This window comes from Pyxicephalus adspersus, chromosome 3, assembly GCF_032062135.1.
Source record: "Pyxicephalus adspersus chromosome 3, UCB_Pads_2.0, whole genome shotgun sequence".
Classification (NCBI taxonomy): Eukaryota; Metazoa; Chordata; class Amphibia; order Anura; family Pyxicephalidae; genus Pyxicephalus; species Pyxicephalus adspersus.
In genome coordinates, this window is record NC_092860.1 from 136,815,784 (window position 1) to 136,831,579 (window position 15,796).

General features: G+C 36.2%; 1 protein-coding gene across 1 annotated transcript in view; it reads left to right on the plus strand.

The window, feature by feature from the left end:
• The window catches only part of MAN2B2 (mannosidase alpha class 2B member 2), a 34,243-nt gene extending 19,310 nt beyond the window's left edge, over positions 1–14,933 (plus strand). Inside the window, exons 12-19 of the mRNA XM_072406468.1 lie at positions 1,376–1,567; positions 3,304–3,556; positions 5,440–5,550; positions 5,645–5,837; positions 7,490–7,621; positions 8,966–9,078; positions 11,899–12,022; positions 13,347–14,933. Coding sequence (XP_072262569.1) covers positions 1,376–1,567; positions 3,304–3,556; positions 5,440–5,550; positions 5,645–5,837; positions 7,490–7,621; positions 8,966–9,078; positions 11,899–12,022; positions 13,347–13,432 — 1,204 coding nt within the window. The 3' untranslated portion in view covers positions 13,433–14,933. The remainder of the gene's footprint in view (positions 1–1,375; positions 1,568–3,303; positions 3,557–5,439; positions 5,551–5,644; positions 5,838–7,489; positions 7,622–8,965; positions 9,079–11,898; positions 12,023–13,346) is intronic.
• Positions 14,934–15,796: the final 863 nt, after the last annotated feature.

Sequence of the window (15,796 nt, forward strand, 5' to 3'; positions counted from 1 at the left end):
ATGTCCTTCTCTTGTTGCTTATGGCTTTTTTAACATCAGCTGTGAGCCGCACACTTATTACCCATTGGTATATCTTTTTCAGTGTGCTTTTGTATAACAGACTTGAAACATTCCCATTTTTGTTCTGTGTTCTTTGAGGACAATATTGTCTCCCAGTCCAAGTCACAGAGTGCCGACCTTAAGAATGAAAAATTTGCTCTCTTAAAATTAAATGTTTTTATCTTTTCTGTTTTTGCTTCCTGTTTACAACTTACATTAAATTAAATCATATTATGGTCACTGCTACCCAGATTCTCTTTTATATCAACATTTATTATAAGCTCTGCATTGTTGGAAAGAACTAGGTCTAAGAACTACATTTGCTTTATAGGAATGCAAAGTTTTCAGCAAGTCATCCGACTCATAAATTTGCATTGTGACAAAAGGTAGTAATGAACAATCGGGTAAATAACATTGCAGTGTTCATTAGAATTTCAGCAATACTTTCTCATAGTAGTTAGGATTTCAAATGTATCTTTAACACTTCTTGGTAGAACTTTTATAAAGTGTGATTTCATTTTTGGCTGATATTTTCTTGTAACACGATTTTTGTGCAAACACAAGTTAAATAAACACAAGGTTTATGTGCAAAGCTACTTGCTTCTACAGCAGCTCACTAAAGTGAACCAAACAACTTCACTTCCTTCCTGACTACCATCAGACCAACCAATATCAATGGTCACTAAGATAACCTGTAATTAACCACGGCAGTTCATTTCTTGCAATGTGAGTTAATAGTAGGTCAGTATATGGATGATTTGCAAGGTATGACTCAAACAGTAAAGGCGGTTTTGGTTTTCAGTGCAGATAAAGCTGTGAGAGCTGTACATGGATTTTTTTTCTTTGTAATTATTAATCACTTTTTATTATTATCATTAGCAAAAGGTAATAAAAAAATTAGAAAATTGGAATAGTAGTTAGTGAAAAAACACAAAATGCCAGGTAAAGATGGGGAGGATGGTCATTACAGCCCAGGTAATTAAATACATTTAAGTTCATTATCCTCTATCTTTACAGTTTAACCTCTAAATTTCTGTTTTATATGACTATGCAGTCCAATAAAAAATGGGTTTCACCAGGTTGCCCATTGCCCTCAAATGACCTGTTTGATCCCCTCTGTTCCTCCTTTATACAAATTTGTCTTCTAAAGCCTTTCTACAAAGCATGGATAAAATTATATAAAGTTTTTTTAACAAATTAAATTTTCACCATATGACATACATGTGGCCATACTGAATGTAACTGTTTGTAGTGCACAGTTATTTAACATGCATTATTAGTTCTGGCGATTTATTCATTTTATTGGTATACATAATATCTGTGTTTAAACTTCCAGAGAGAGGAATTACACAATGCAAATGACCCAAGAGTTTCTCGAGTACCATCCTAATGGGGACACTGGAGCCGGCCCTATATCGGACAACTACATGTTCACTCCAAACGGATCAGCCCTTCCAGTGGCAAAGTCTATTGGACTGGAAATTGTGACAGGGAAACTGGTGACTGAAATCAGACAGTATTTTTACAGGTAATGTTGTAGACATGGTTCAATAATAATGTCCATTTTTGGTTGTTGGCTAATTCTGTTCCAATAGATATATTGATTTTATTATCATATACGGAATATAAAGCCAACATATTGTACAGCACTTTGCAAGGTACATAGACATTTTTTACAACACAAATCCAAAATACTTTGTTCAACAATCTATAGAATTTTCCTCTGGATCATATAATTACCAAGAACTGCAGAGACCAAGACAAAAAGCTGGGATTTTAAGGCATATTTCAACAGTCTAGATCAACTCAATATGAAATAAAATTATATTATTATATATATTTTGTATAAGAAATATAAATATTAATAATACCTTCAAATCATAGAAATGTAGTTTAACCTCCTGGGTGGTTAATTTCTCTCCGGATTTATATGTCTAAAAGCGGTACATTGTTGTTCACAAAAATTTATTTTACAGAATAATATAATAGTATGAGTATGAAAAAGTTTGAAACACAAAATCATGTCAAAAAAAATAAATTGAATGAATTAAAAAAAAGAAAAAGTTTTTATTTTTTTAAAAATAAATAAATATTATACTCATACTATTATATTATACTGTAAAATAAATGTTTATGAAAGACAATGTACTGCTTTTACACATAAATCCACTATATTGCATTCAATACAGGTATTTTGTATTGAATGCAATACAAATGGATTTGAATTTCCCGCCCTGCCCCGCCCGCAATGTCCTTACTCACCAATGTCCTCGGGAACTCCCCTGGTGACTCATCGAGTGCAGAGGAAGCCGGCCAGAGGAAGAAGGAAGACGGACATAGAGTCACACTCGGGGTTACCACCCTGGAGGTTAATAAATACAGTTAAAAAAACCTCACATTTGTACTTCAAATTCTCATTTCACAGATTCAGTCTCATACTGACGCTGATTCTACACGTTTCGCAGAACAGAGGCTGCCTCTTCAGGAATTAAAGAGACCTACAATAGCAAAATTACCAACATAAACCATCAATAAGCAGCATTTTCACAAGTTTTCATAACTCACAATATCTTTTTTTTTAAATTTAAGCACAAATAAATAAAACTATTACATATAAATCCCATGAACATGTGAATCAATTGTTGGGTTCAAGAATGTGGGGATTGATCAGATACTGGTAAAGGGGTAGGGAGGACCCTTTCTACCTTACAGATACTAACCCCATCCACTAGGGGCTTTTAGCAGTACCAATGCTCCAACAAAGCGGGTTCAGATTTTGAGGGGTCCTTACTTGGTAATTTGATTTCAACAAATAAAATTAACAAAATCTTCATCTTTCAAGGTACATGTTAAGTTATTCTTATCCTTATTTGATCGAAAGTAGGTTTCTGGGAACCTTTTAATTTATCACTGGGGGGCAAAACCTCTCATTGTAAAGTCATTGTAAATCTAGTAATAATTTGTCACATTAAACTAGATTTGTTCTTGTAATCTTGAATATGTTTTGCAGCATTTCAAGCTTTGGAATGTCTTCAACATTAAAATAACAAATTGAGTGTGACTACCTATTACTTGATAACTTCTCCTTTGTTCCTATTTTCACTCTTCAATATTTTTAAAATGGGCCTTAGGAGTCTTATGTTTCCTTTTTTCATCTTTTTGTTCTATGCATTGCTGTATTAAGTAAGTTGCAATACAAAGATTCTTTAGCATTGTACCTCTATGTACATACCCTTACCTAGTCTTTGGTTTTATCCCCTTCAGTGATGCTGTTGATGAAAAATACAACTATAAAATCATCTCCAGACTTTACAATGTCCCTGATGGTTATGATAAATCTTTGCTGTGCCGGCAAATTGAACAGCAATACAGAGTGGGACCTTTGGATTTTAACCGGGAAGCAATAATCAGAACACAAACCAGTCTGGTGACCAACAAGAGGATCTATACTGATAACAATGGATACCAAATGCAAATAAGAGATTTTAAAGCCTATGACTTTAACACGGTGGCCCGGGTATGTAGATTTTTTTTCTCTGCTATGTATGATATAATGCCTGTGGGGACAATATCACATTAAACCTATTTTGTTCCAAAAGCTTAGTGAAAAAAATATCTATTACTTTAAAATAAGTAAACACAATTCTATCTTAAAATGAGCAGGTCCTTAGTGGAAATGTAAAAATTTGCTCTGGTCCATAAAGGGTTTTTTGTTTGTGTGCGTATATGTTATGGATTAAAGTGGACAGAAAGGGAGATAGAAGCCATTAAACCCCTAATACATACAACATAGACTATTATATTGAGGCAGCAGTGAGACGAGGAGGATTATTAAAATGCATCCTATAGAGGCTACTAGAAGTTTGGTCTGTCTTACAACATGCCCTTAGCACTTCAAGAACTGTATACATTTTTAACTGTATGTTTTGTTTTTGTATGACTACAAAAAAATGAATGTCTTATTAAAAATGCAGAGTGTCTTATGGAGAAAGTTAGCATGAACTTTTGTGGCCAAATGTGAAAACCTTAGCTGGCTGGTAACAGATTATCTACAATGACCTATATATAGTTATGATGGTTGTGAGACATTTTTAGGTATGATGGTTGGTAATACATTTTATTTGTTGAATCCAGTTAATGGGGGTTTCTAAACAGTGGCTGATGCCATTATGTTATATACAGTAATACAACCATTAGTGGATACACACCTTGACCCAGGTGCCACCAGCAGTGGAAGACCTCAGAGACAGTGATGTGTAGAGTATAGAAAGAGCAGCAACCAAGGAAAAGAGCAGCAGCTGGATGGACCCTCAAGTTTTATACATATTAGGAAATACATATTATACATATTATACAGATTATATATATTACATAAATACATACATGTGATCCTGCATCACCAAACAGCACAAACAATTCTTTCTCCTCTTCCAACATATTATTTCAATAAATTAAAAAAGCAGGTTGGGTATTTTATTTCATTACAAATTTCAAAGAAAGGGGATTATATGTATTTTCATAAAGCCATTTATTTCAAGCTCCATAACTTTGTTTTAGCCTTTTTTGCCATCAAAAGCACAGTACAACAGCTTCTATACATGTGAAGAAGCAAAACAAAAAAAAGAGTTGTGCGATGTCAGGCCCGCAGCATCGCGCTCGTTCACACGTATCCGACAAGGCATCGGAAGCATTTACATAGGCGCCTATGGAGAGGAGTTGAATTCGGTTAACTCTTGCCTAACAGGAAAGAAATAAGTGATTTAAAAATATGCTTTTTTCTTAGCGCACATAAATGTTTAAACCATTAAAACAGCGCAAACATTTTTTTTTAGGGCTATGGGTAATATGTGTGCCATTAGAAAGAGTGATTTTTTAGGGGAACAGTGACTTTTAATGCAACCTCGCCAGTGTAAAGCTGCCGGAGATGCGCGGCTCCGGCCGCGAGCTTTTTCAGTTGCTGAATAGCGCGACGGCGTACGATTTCGGATCGCGAATGCGCGAGCGATCATCCTATTCTGCTTGATGAATCAGGGGCATTAAATCCTAAATTGTATCCTTCTTGGAGAGATTTCAGATCATCTTCCATGGAAACGGGGACTAATTTATACATACATAGTCCATGGGTAGTACACTAAGGGCATACAGCAATTCAAATACTAGAATACAAACAGAACATTTTGATTTGATAGAATGGTGCAGAATAGACAAGATGCAGTAGGGGCAGAGTGGCAATTCATATGACATAAGGTAGCTCATATTGAATTAAAAGTGAATGCATGTGTCATTGTTACTAAGAGCATATACAGGGAATGTCTTCAGTAGCGCATGTACTACCTACAGTTTGTTAAAGCAACCTAAATTTATCCAATCTAAAGACTAACAAGGTTTTTACTCTCATAGAATTACTACCCAATGGTACGTATGGCTTTTATAGAAGATACAGACACCAGACTAGTCATCATGGCTGAGCGATCACATGGCGTCTCAAGTCTGGACAATGGCCAGGTGGAGGTACAATAATTTTTTCCTAATATTGGGAGCATTTTCACATTCATTGATGATCTACGTGCTGATAATTTTGATGATGAATGATTTATTTCCCTAGGTCATGCTACATAGAAGGCTCTGGAATAACATGGAATGGGACCTGAACTATAATCTAACATTAAATGACACTTCTGTAGTGCGCCCAACGCTTTGGCTTTTGATTGGATCTAAAGCAGTAACCACTTCTTTGTACCAGAGATTGGGGCTGTCTCTAGAGAATAGGCCATTGGTCATGTTCACGCCATTTAAAGGTAAATTAAATATATATATGTACTGTATTTTTTGCTCCATCAGACGCATTTTTTCCCCCAAAAGTTAGGGGAAAATGTCTGTGCGTTTTTTGGAGCGAATATTGCTGAACAGGCAGTCTCATCTGCAGTACCTTCAGTGGCCTCCGTCAGAGGAGTTTGAGTGTGTGTGAGCGACCAGCTCTGTCCTTCCAGCGCAATTCAGCAACACAGAGGACATGGTCAGCAAGACAGCCACCGCTCACACCCCTGACAAAAGCCCACGACACAGCTGCGGCAATGACACTCGACACACAGGACAGGTCGTGTCATGGAGAAAAAGGAGACATTCATGGGGCTGCTCGGTGTAGGGGGACACAACAGGCAATGCCTAGACAGGAGGGGGGCGTAATGGTAGGACATGCTCCTCATGTTTTCCTCCTCTATATTAAGGTGCGTCTTACAGTGCAAAAAATTGTATTTGTATCTGTAAAAAGAGCACAGCATTATTTGTTAGCTTCCACTATATTGCTTTAGATCAAAGCCTCTAACAAAATGGTGGTATTAAGTAACAGAAGTGGCTTCTCTCTATGTATGTGTAAATCCCAGCTTCAGCTACTGAACTTCATAAAAAACAGACTTTTGAAAACAAACAAGCTAAGCTGGCTTGGAGACATATGAAAATGAGCCTAAAGCTCTACCAGTGGCTGGATGGAAGTATATCCAATAGCAATATATTTACCAGACTTACAACAATTATGGTTTAAGTGGGGAAAAAAAACAAAGAAATGTTAGAGCTTGTCGACTTAAAAGGGCAAATGAAGGGTGGTTTTCGCATTGGTTTGAGTTGCTTCTGAAATTTAGTGCAGGTGAATTTGACCTGCTGACGTTGACAAAAGCCAGCTTGTTCCTAAAATACTTACTTATACTGCTGCTTAGCAGGTTTTTCACTTGCTTGCAAAGCTACTGCTCCTTAGCAAGTTTTTCATTCGCTTGCAAAGCTACTGCTTCTGGTTCCACCCGTCGGTCCTACATCTCTGGTGTCATGTACGGCAATATAATGATGTCGCATGGTTAGGGTGTTCCACAACAGTGCAACCTTCAGTTCATTGCAAGGGTGGGGGAATTCAGACATCCACATAACTGGAAGTGTTAGATTCTGTTGATGCCACTACACATTTCTTTATTACTTTTATTTTACTGGTGATTAGGGCTAAGTGAGCAAACTAATAAATGTCAAAGTACCAGAGATGAAAAGGAGGAATTCTTTTTATCTCTTCATCCACATGGGAGGAAACTCCTTGTTGCTTTCTCAATGTGTGGCTCCAGTATGGGTATACTTGCATTTATTATACTTTTTTTATTATATAGTAAGTGCATTACAGAGAGGACAGCCAAGGAATTAAACTGACAGCAGGCTCTGGCTGTCATGTTAGGTCAAGGCTTGTAGGAATGGTATCCCTACTAGGATGACAGATAGCAGCAAATCTTTACCAGGGATGTAATCCTTCTATACTTCAGTCATAAAGGGAAAATGTTCATGTTCTACATTTTAAAAGCATCTCAGTTGTGTATTTTATGTCCCAAAATTCCATTAAAATGTTACCAATGCAAAGAAAGATTCTGCCTAAAGTGTTACATATTGCTAATTGTGTCCAATATGTGTTCTCTGTCAGGAAAGTCAGCAAGTGAAAAAATGTCTAATGTCCCCATTGAATTACCACCCAACATTCACCTTCAGATCCTCAGTATTCCTGGTTGGAGATATTCTTCTAATCACACAGATCAAATTTACAACCTGAACAAAGGTAAGTCTTCAACTGTGGAGTCAAATACAATGCTTTTACCTATTTTGCTGAGAGAATAATCTTTTGTGCCCTGTCTTAAGATTGCCTTCCATTTATTATGGCAACTTCATTTACTTAACTTGGGACAAAGAAATGTTGTCCATTTCTAGGTGTAGAGGAAGTGGAGACCAGGTTTACTGGTCTACAAGTTTATGTTCTTCCTGATGATGGCGCTAATTGACCCATCGCTGTCAAATTTAATTACATGTCACTATTTTTTTGGAATTGAGTGATGGGGTATGAGAGGAAAAAAGTATATGATTAGAGTATATGGAATTGAAACAAACCTGTTGCTTTCACCTAAATGGATGAAGTGTGGGTTTTATTAATTGTAGTTTATGAAAAATACTAAATGTTAGCTATAGATAAATCCTCAGCCAAAATACATTGCAAGGTATTTTGCAAATTTTTTTTGTAGTTGTTTAGTCTTCGGTGACCTATGGATGCTGAAAAGTCATGTGCATACTGAAAAAAGAGCATACCACTGTACTTCTTGTAAATGAGTGTTAGGTGGAGGAGTCTCACCACAAAAAAAACCTTGGGTAAAGACTTAAAGAATTCAGGTAAGCAGAAAGTTTACTACAAGAGCAAAGGAAGACCATTTCAACCTTTATAAAAAAAAAAATGGGGGGAAAAAGATATAGTGTTCATATATCCAGATACCTTGCAAGGGAGGGCAATCATTTCCACAAAATCCTAAAAATTCTGGGTAGTTTAGGCCAGCACAGTGCATATATATATATATATATATATATATATATATATAAATTTTCACCAGTGTGTAAAATTGTTAAGTGACTGTGCTATGAAGTGAATTCATGAATGACATTGTGTTTATTATATCAATCATATGCAGATCATATAAATAAAAAGTGACATCACAAGTTGATTTTTTTGTTAACATGAATTTTTTTTTCTGTTTAACCCCCTAGTTCATCCCCTGCTACATTAATTACCTATTATTTTTTCCTTTTTTTGTTCTGTTTTTCAATTACCTCTAGCACCAGCTACAAATGTGCTATTAAATGTATAATCTACTTCATGATTTTTACTGAATAAAAGCATAAATTGGTTGTATGTTTGGTATTGCCATAAGGTATTTTCTACTTCATTTGCCCTGTTTGGGTACATTTTCCCAGGTCCCTTTGTGGTCACCAGGACAGAAAGTACAACAACTAAGCCTCTCTGGCAACAAAAAATGATTAAACATTTAGGATTCTCCCTACTTTGTACAGAAATATAAATTCAAAATTGCAATTATGATATTGATTTTTCAATCATGCAGTCTTCTTTAAATACTGACAGGTAATAGAAAGAAAACTGCTGCAGATTTTCATCGAGTACTTCTCAGGATCCAGCATCTCTATGAGGTTGATGAAGACCCGGTTCTCTCCAAACCATCTAGTGTTAACCTCAAGGTGGGTTCTACTTCCTGCACTCTATATCCTGTGCTAAATTACCAGAAGGTGTGAAGTCACAAAAATGTGTATATGTGAATGATGGATGTATGAAGGGAACTCAGTTCTGTGCGCTGCAAAGTCTCTTTCCATGAAAATAAAACTAGAGTGTTTAAAGGCAAATATAGTTCATTCTACTGTTTACTTGATTTGTGAAGCTTTTCCTGTCCTTTGCTTAATTCTTTAACAGGTTGCTGTCCCAAAATAATCATGGACGTGTCAGGTGTCCTTTACCTGTTATCTACATTCTTGTTTCAAGGCAGTGCCTCACAAAATAGTAAAGCAAGGAAGTTGGAATAGTCAGCTTCCCTGTTTCTTGATGGCTTCTGTTTAAAGTTGTCATTAAGTTCATATATATAATGTAACATTGGGAGGAGGTATGGAAATCAAACTTCTTTGACGGGGAGATGTCAGTCTAGAGGAGTGAAGGTTCTTTAGGCAGGTTGCTTTTACAGGTATACAACTCTAGGTAATGCCTATGTATGATGCTGAGCCTCCATGAAGAAACAAAAATCCAATGAATCAATGGTTGTTTAGGCTTCCTGCAGCTTCCATTGTACACAGTGAGAAGCTCATTTTGGGATTACAGTAAATAAGTATGTTATAGGAAGCTTTGTGATCCCCATACATGAACTCTAACATAGAATTTGGTATAGCTACAAAACAAAAAAACATTTTAGCTGTGGATAGAGAGAGCAAGGTTGTAATTTACTGGTTTGATGGCTTTTTTTCTTGGGAATAGAATTTGATTGGTTACCACTGGGACAAGCAGATGAAGAAATCTTCCAATGGCAACAAATTTTCCAGGGACAAATATCAAAGTAGGGTTTCCTCTTATAATGGAGAGATTTTTGCTTGCTTTCTAACTTTACCCACAGCGCAGGAAGTAAAGCCAAAGCGCCCCAATGGGAACCAAGAGAGCAATGAAAACTAATTGCGATCCTCTGCACCAGGGGTCGGCAAAGTTTTTGGACTACTATGCCATTTCAGGAGGTCAAGAAGGCACACTAGGTAAGAAGAAACAAGGTGTCCAAGGAAAGTTTTTTTTCCAACTGTGACTGCAAGCGAGCGGCCCCAGTCTTCCACTCATCCGCGGTGTAGTCTGTATATGTGTGTGCATGCTTGGCATCAAAATGCCTTGCGTTCCGACAGCTTGAATGTGTGCTGTTGGTGTCGTTGCACACTAAACACGGGGCTTTGTTGCCGCGTTGGACGAAGAATAATTCAACAGTCCATTCGGGGTTGAAGACACGACGCTCAAGGTCAATCCTCAGGAGACTGGTAGCTGGGTGTTGCTTCTGCTTTTTAGGCATAGTAGTTGGGGTTACTGTGCAGGAACTTGATGATATTACTCGTGATTACCCAACAATTCAATTGGCCTGGATCCAACAATAAATAACTAGGGGGGTGTTAGGCCGGACTGGAATACTGGCTAGACCATATCCGGCCTAAAACCCGGAGTTTGCCGACCTCTGCTCTACACAAAAACCATGGTGCCCACGTTAAAAAGTGAAGATACAAAAGCACACCACAAAAACATGCACCGGGGTGCTATTGTGATTCCTCTTCTAAAGAAGAAGGGCCACCCGTGTTCCCCAGACCCCCCGGGGCACAATGCTCTTGACAAGAGCTGGGTACTAAGACCGCCCAGCTGAAGCCAAGTGGGCCTACTAGCCTGTCTGACATGTTCCATTGTCTGTGGGCTTGGCCTAAGCCTACCCACCAGATACGAGGCTGGGAGCTGCATTGTTGCATTTGTGTTGCCACAAGAACTGTCTCACTCATCTAAATAGTCTGATGTGCCTATTGTAGTTACTCAGCATTCTGATGTGTTATCATAATAGGAAACAGACTCATTGTGAAAGTGTCTGATTGTGATATAAATGTGAGAACATTGTGAAAGTGGCAACATTGTCTGCCAATCTCAGTATGGAATGTTACAGTTTTATGTAAACTATATATACGTAGGTATAACTTTTACTTTTCTACTGTGCCTGGGTCCAAAATACAGCAATCAAGAACAGCACCGAGCACTATAATATTATAAAGATAAGACTTGACAACTGCTAAGCTTCACAAAGTTGCCTTGTGGGTGATATGGTGCTGAACTGGACTTTCCTTTTAACATATGATTTTTTATTATTTTTATTTGTGAAATATTCTTATCTATACCCAGAATTTGTTCAAAGGAAACATGCCACTAACCCAACCAATTTAAACTGAGCATGCAATGGAAGATTTCATAATTTAAGGTTACCTTTAATTGAAACTAAAATGTTTTTTTTGGCCATTTGGTGGTTCGGAAAGTAAGGCAATATTTATTTTTCACTACTGCACTGTAAATTCTGTAAAATCTGTAAAAAAAGTTAATCTTATTTTGATATGCGGTTTTCTCTGCTGGGTTTAGACTTTTTGCTGCAGTTATTCATATATAGCGCAGATTTTGCTCCTATGCAGTTTAATACACAAAGATTATGGAACTCCACTGTATGTTTTGCGGCATACCACAATGGAGTAATTCTAGCCTATTATTTTCAATGGGTTGCCCTAAAACAGTGCATGGTAATGCACAAGAGAACTTGTGTTACAAAAAACACTGCAGAAGTGTGAGCCCAGCCTAAAAATAACCTCTGCCTATTTATCATTATTTTTTTTTATTTTTTTTTGCTGAGCTAAATTACCCAAGTTACCTATACCTATATAACGGTTGTATTATATTTTATAATGTATAGTTATATTCTGCTGGTAAAATGAGTGTATCAAATAATGTATTGTGTTTAGGCTCTTCTAAAAGGACTGGGTGATGTGACTTATGTGGAGGAGCGCTCACTTACTGGAACATGGGATCTAAGCACCATGGAGCGATGGCACTGGAACACCAACCAGAGCAAGATGAAGACAAAAGGTAAATCCTGTGTTTTTGTTTTCCTTTTAGACCAAAAAATATAAAAATATCTCAATGCTTAATTGGATGTATTAGCTTTTTAAGTCGCACAAAAAAGAGCTGAATGCTGTGCTCAACACTTTTTTAATTTAAAGCCCACAGTGACATGCTTTCAGCTGTTGTGTGTAAGCAGACCAATGATTGCTGATTCCTGAGTGTTTTAATTAGAAATATAAAACTTTTTGTATTGCTGTTTACTAGATTAATTTTCGATGTCTTTGGGTAGACAACCAGAACCAGATATAGTATTTAAAGGGGATAAAGGTATGGTTCAACTGCCTCCAGGGTAAAATACTGTGACAATATTGCAGAGCTCAGCTAAGCTTTCAAATAAGTAAACCCCAACAATGAACATTTTCTTATTTGTTTTCTTTTGCATTGTTTCCAGTTCTCTCTATACTATAGAACATTTCCCCTTTTGTTATGGAAAAGAGGGATTTTCTGTAGAAATACCACACCTACTGTCCTAGGGTGACAACGATTATTATTTATATATATATATATATATATATATATATATTAAAGCGAAAAAGGCTTTGTATTTCTCTTTTTCTAAGATTTGAATGCTAATCAACCAAATATGAATGAAAAATGCTATTGTGCTTATAGTCCCAAAACTATTGTTGCTTTGGCTGGTTCAGATAACATTCTAAATCTTACTGTCCTCTGCCAACAAATTTCAACAAAATAACTGGTAAAACCATTGTTCACCCATTTAATTTACCCCGAAAAAAAATCTGGCACCAGAATTGTCTGTAAATTCCTTTTCATTGCTAATGTCATCTATTATCTAGATGATCGAACCATGTTTTCAATTTCCTCATCCATTGATGTCCAAAGTCACCTTTTCTAGGAACAATTATTAATATTATTATACAGTATTTATATAGTGCCATCATATTACGCAGCGCTGTACAAACCCCATAGTCATGCCACTAGTTGTCCCTCAAAGGAGCTCACAATCTAATGTCCCTACCATAGTCATATGTCATTATTGTAGTCCAAGGTCAATTTTGGAGTGAAGCCAATTAACCTAACTGCATGTTTTTGGAATGTGGGAGGAAAACGATGTACCCAGTGGAAATCCACGCAAACACGGGGAGATTCTGCAAACTCTATGCAGTGTCCTGGCCGAGATTCGAACCTGGGACCTAGCACTGCAAAGGCCAGAATCCTAACCGCTGAGCCACCATGCTGCCCATCAATTGTTGTTTGTTTTCTGATTATTTTCCAACTCTTTGGTTTGCTTACTCATTGACCACACATAATGCTTTTTATCTTACAGATCAAATGCAACCTGCAAAGACCATCAAAGATTTTGTTGTCATCATAGAACCAAAGGAAATAAGAACTTTATTTGTGTATTTTTAGTAACCCCTATCAAAGAAAGATGCTGAGTGGGTTAGGTGACAGAGCTATTGATAACTGTTAAAATGTTATTATAAATGGAGCCTTACTTGTATTGAAACTGAGATACTTTTAATGTAGGTCTGCTGTGCAGCCCATAGCTTGATGGTAACTACTGTGTTAGGCCAAAGGCAAATAAAGAAATGAAAGGAATGGAGTTTTTTGGTTGGAAAGTGTCAAAAATATCTTTTCTCAAAACACTGCCTTAATTGTAATTATTTTCTGTTATATTGATATTTATAGGCTTTGGAATATTCATCATTTGGTGCTATTCAAGCTGAACTCCAGGAAAATATAAAATGCACAAAAATGCAGCATTACTGTTAATAAATCTATATATATTTATAGATAGATAGATAGATAGATAGATAGATAGATAGATTGATTGATTTATTTAGATATCTCTCAGAACTCTGAGTAGAAAAGATAGAACGGCATCCTTTGGCAGTTTTGTGGACTGATTGAATGAGAAGTTCATCAATCTGCTGCTTTTCCTTCACTGTCCGTTTGTAGGCTGCATGACGGATAAGTTAGAGTTCCAAGGAAAATCAAGCCTCTTGTCCTGCAGGCAGGGCTGTGCTGTGTATATCCCAGGAATAGATGTACAGAAAGACAATGCTTTGCCAACTATCAAACCTCTCATATAGGCATGTCAGTTGTTTGCCAAAAAATATCTTATTATCCTAATATCTTATTATATTTGTATTTTTCCTAAATGAAAACTTTTACTGAGTCAAATATGGGGGAACCATTGTTACTTTTCTCCTATAAAGGCTAGTTGTTTGACCATTATTGGCCTAAATACTTGGTTAGTCACCAAAATGGAATGAGATTAGGAAAGTTGGTACGGATTCTAATCTGCACGCTTGTTCAAAAATTATAGCAGCGAAGCAAAGCAGTCATCATGACAGCCAGGCAACAAACATTATCAGCAGGCAAAAAAGCAGCAATGGCCTCTGTGTGACTCATATGTCTGGTTTACTTTAAAAGAAATGCCCAAAGTAGTACAGTTTTCATAATAAGTATTCTGTATATTAATAATTCTTTATATCACCTGTGCCTGACTATGTAATTTATACTTTAGCATGAGTAATCTCTGCAAAATTGTCTTGGTTACTCTCCAAGGTCTGCATTACCCTTTTTATAGAAATGTATATAAATTGTACTTTGTTGGTACTTTATATGACACCATGTGGTTTATTGTAGGTTAAACTACTGATGTATTTGATTTTTTTCCTGGGTACATGTAATTTGTTGAATAAATGTACAATTTTTACATTGGAAAAAAATGAGTTTTTTTAATTTTTCTGTAGTATTTTATATGAAATACTGTGATCACTTGTACTCATAGACCTAAAAACATGCACTGTATATTTAAATAAATGTATATTTTGTTAATTTACAATATACTGCACTAATATTATAGTATTTCCAATAAATATTATTTTCAATGTTTTAAAAAATATCCTTTTTTTATTATATATTTATTTTTTGTCCACTATATAGCAAATATAAAAGCACCTAACACCTCAACACCTACCACCGGTTCCGTATGCCATACACACACACACCAGACCTTCACTGGCGACTTACCTCTGGCTGATCACATTACACATATCAGAACAAAGCAAAAGCATATTGCATTATATGTAAATTTATACAGAATTACTACTGTATGTATTGGTGCCTATTGGTATATTTAACAATTTACGGTGGACTAGTCACAGAGATGATGGAGGCATCTATTGCTGAATTTATTGTAAAGAATGCTAATTGCTTGGATGTAAAGCTGATCTTTGTTGTAAGCAGTTGCAGTCCCACTCCTGAAATAACCTGAGCTGCGCACTTATTCTAGGTCAGTGGTTAAAGAAGAATGAAAGGCAATACAGTACTTTTTAAAACTAGGTCAGCAATGGTAGCTTAGAGCGTTTTACAGTAAATTGTCTACTTTAATACCTTTCAAATACAGTGGCCAAACTACTTTTTTGGGTTCTTTACTATGTCAATTTGCATAAAACAAACACATGCTTTTTTTTAATAAATCACATTTTCTTTTCTTTTTATCTTAGTGCCAATCAGTTATAATGTCTTATATGATGAAACAAAACCAAGTGGTAACAAATACATACTACGGAAAGAGTGCATTTAAGTAACTTTTCTTAATTGGTCTTCAATATTATTTTAGGTTAAATTGTCCTTCTGTATAAGTTTATATCTATATATTTTTATAACAAATGTGTCTGTCATAGCTATGCTTGTGTATACTATATGTGCCATAAGGAACAACATGAATAAAAGAGAAGGGTGTTTGGCACTAGGGATGAGCGA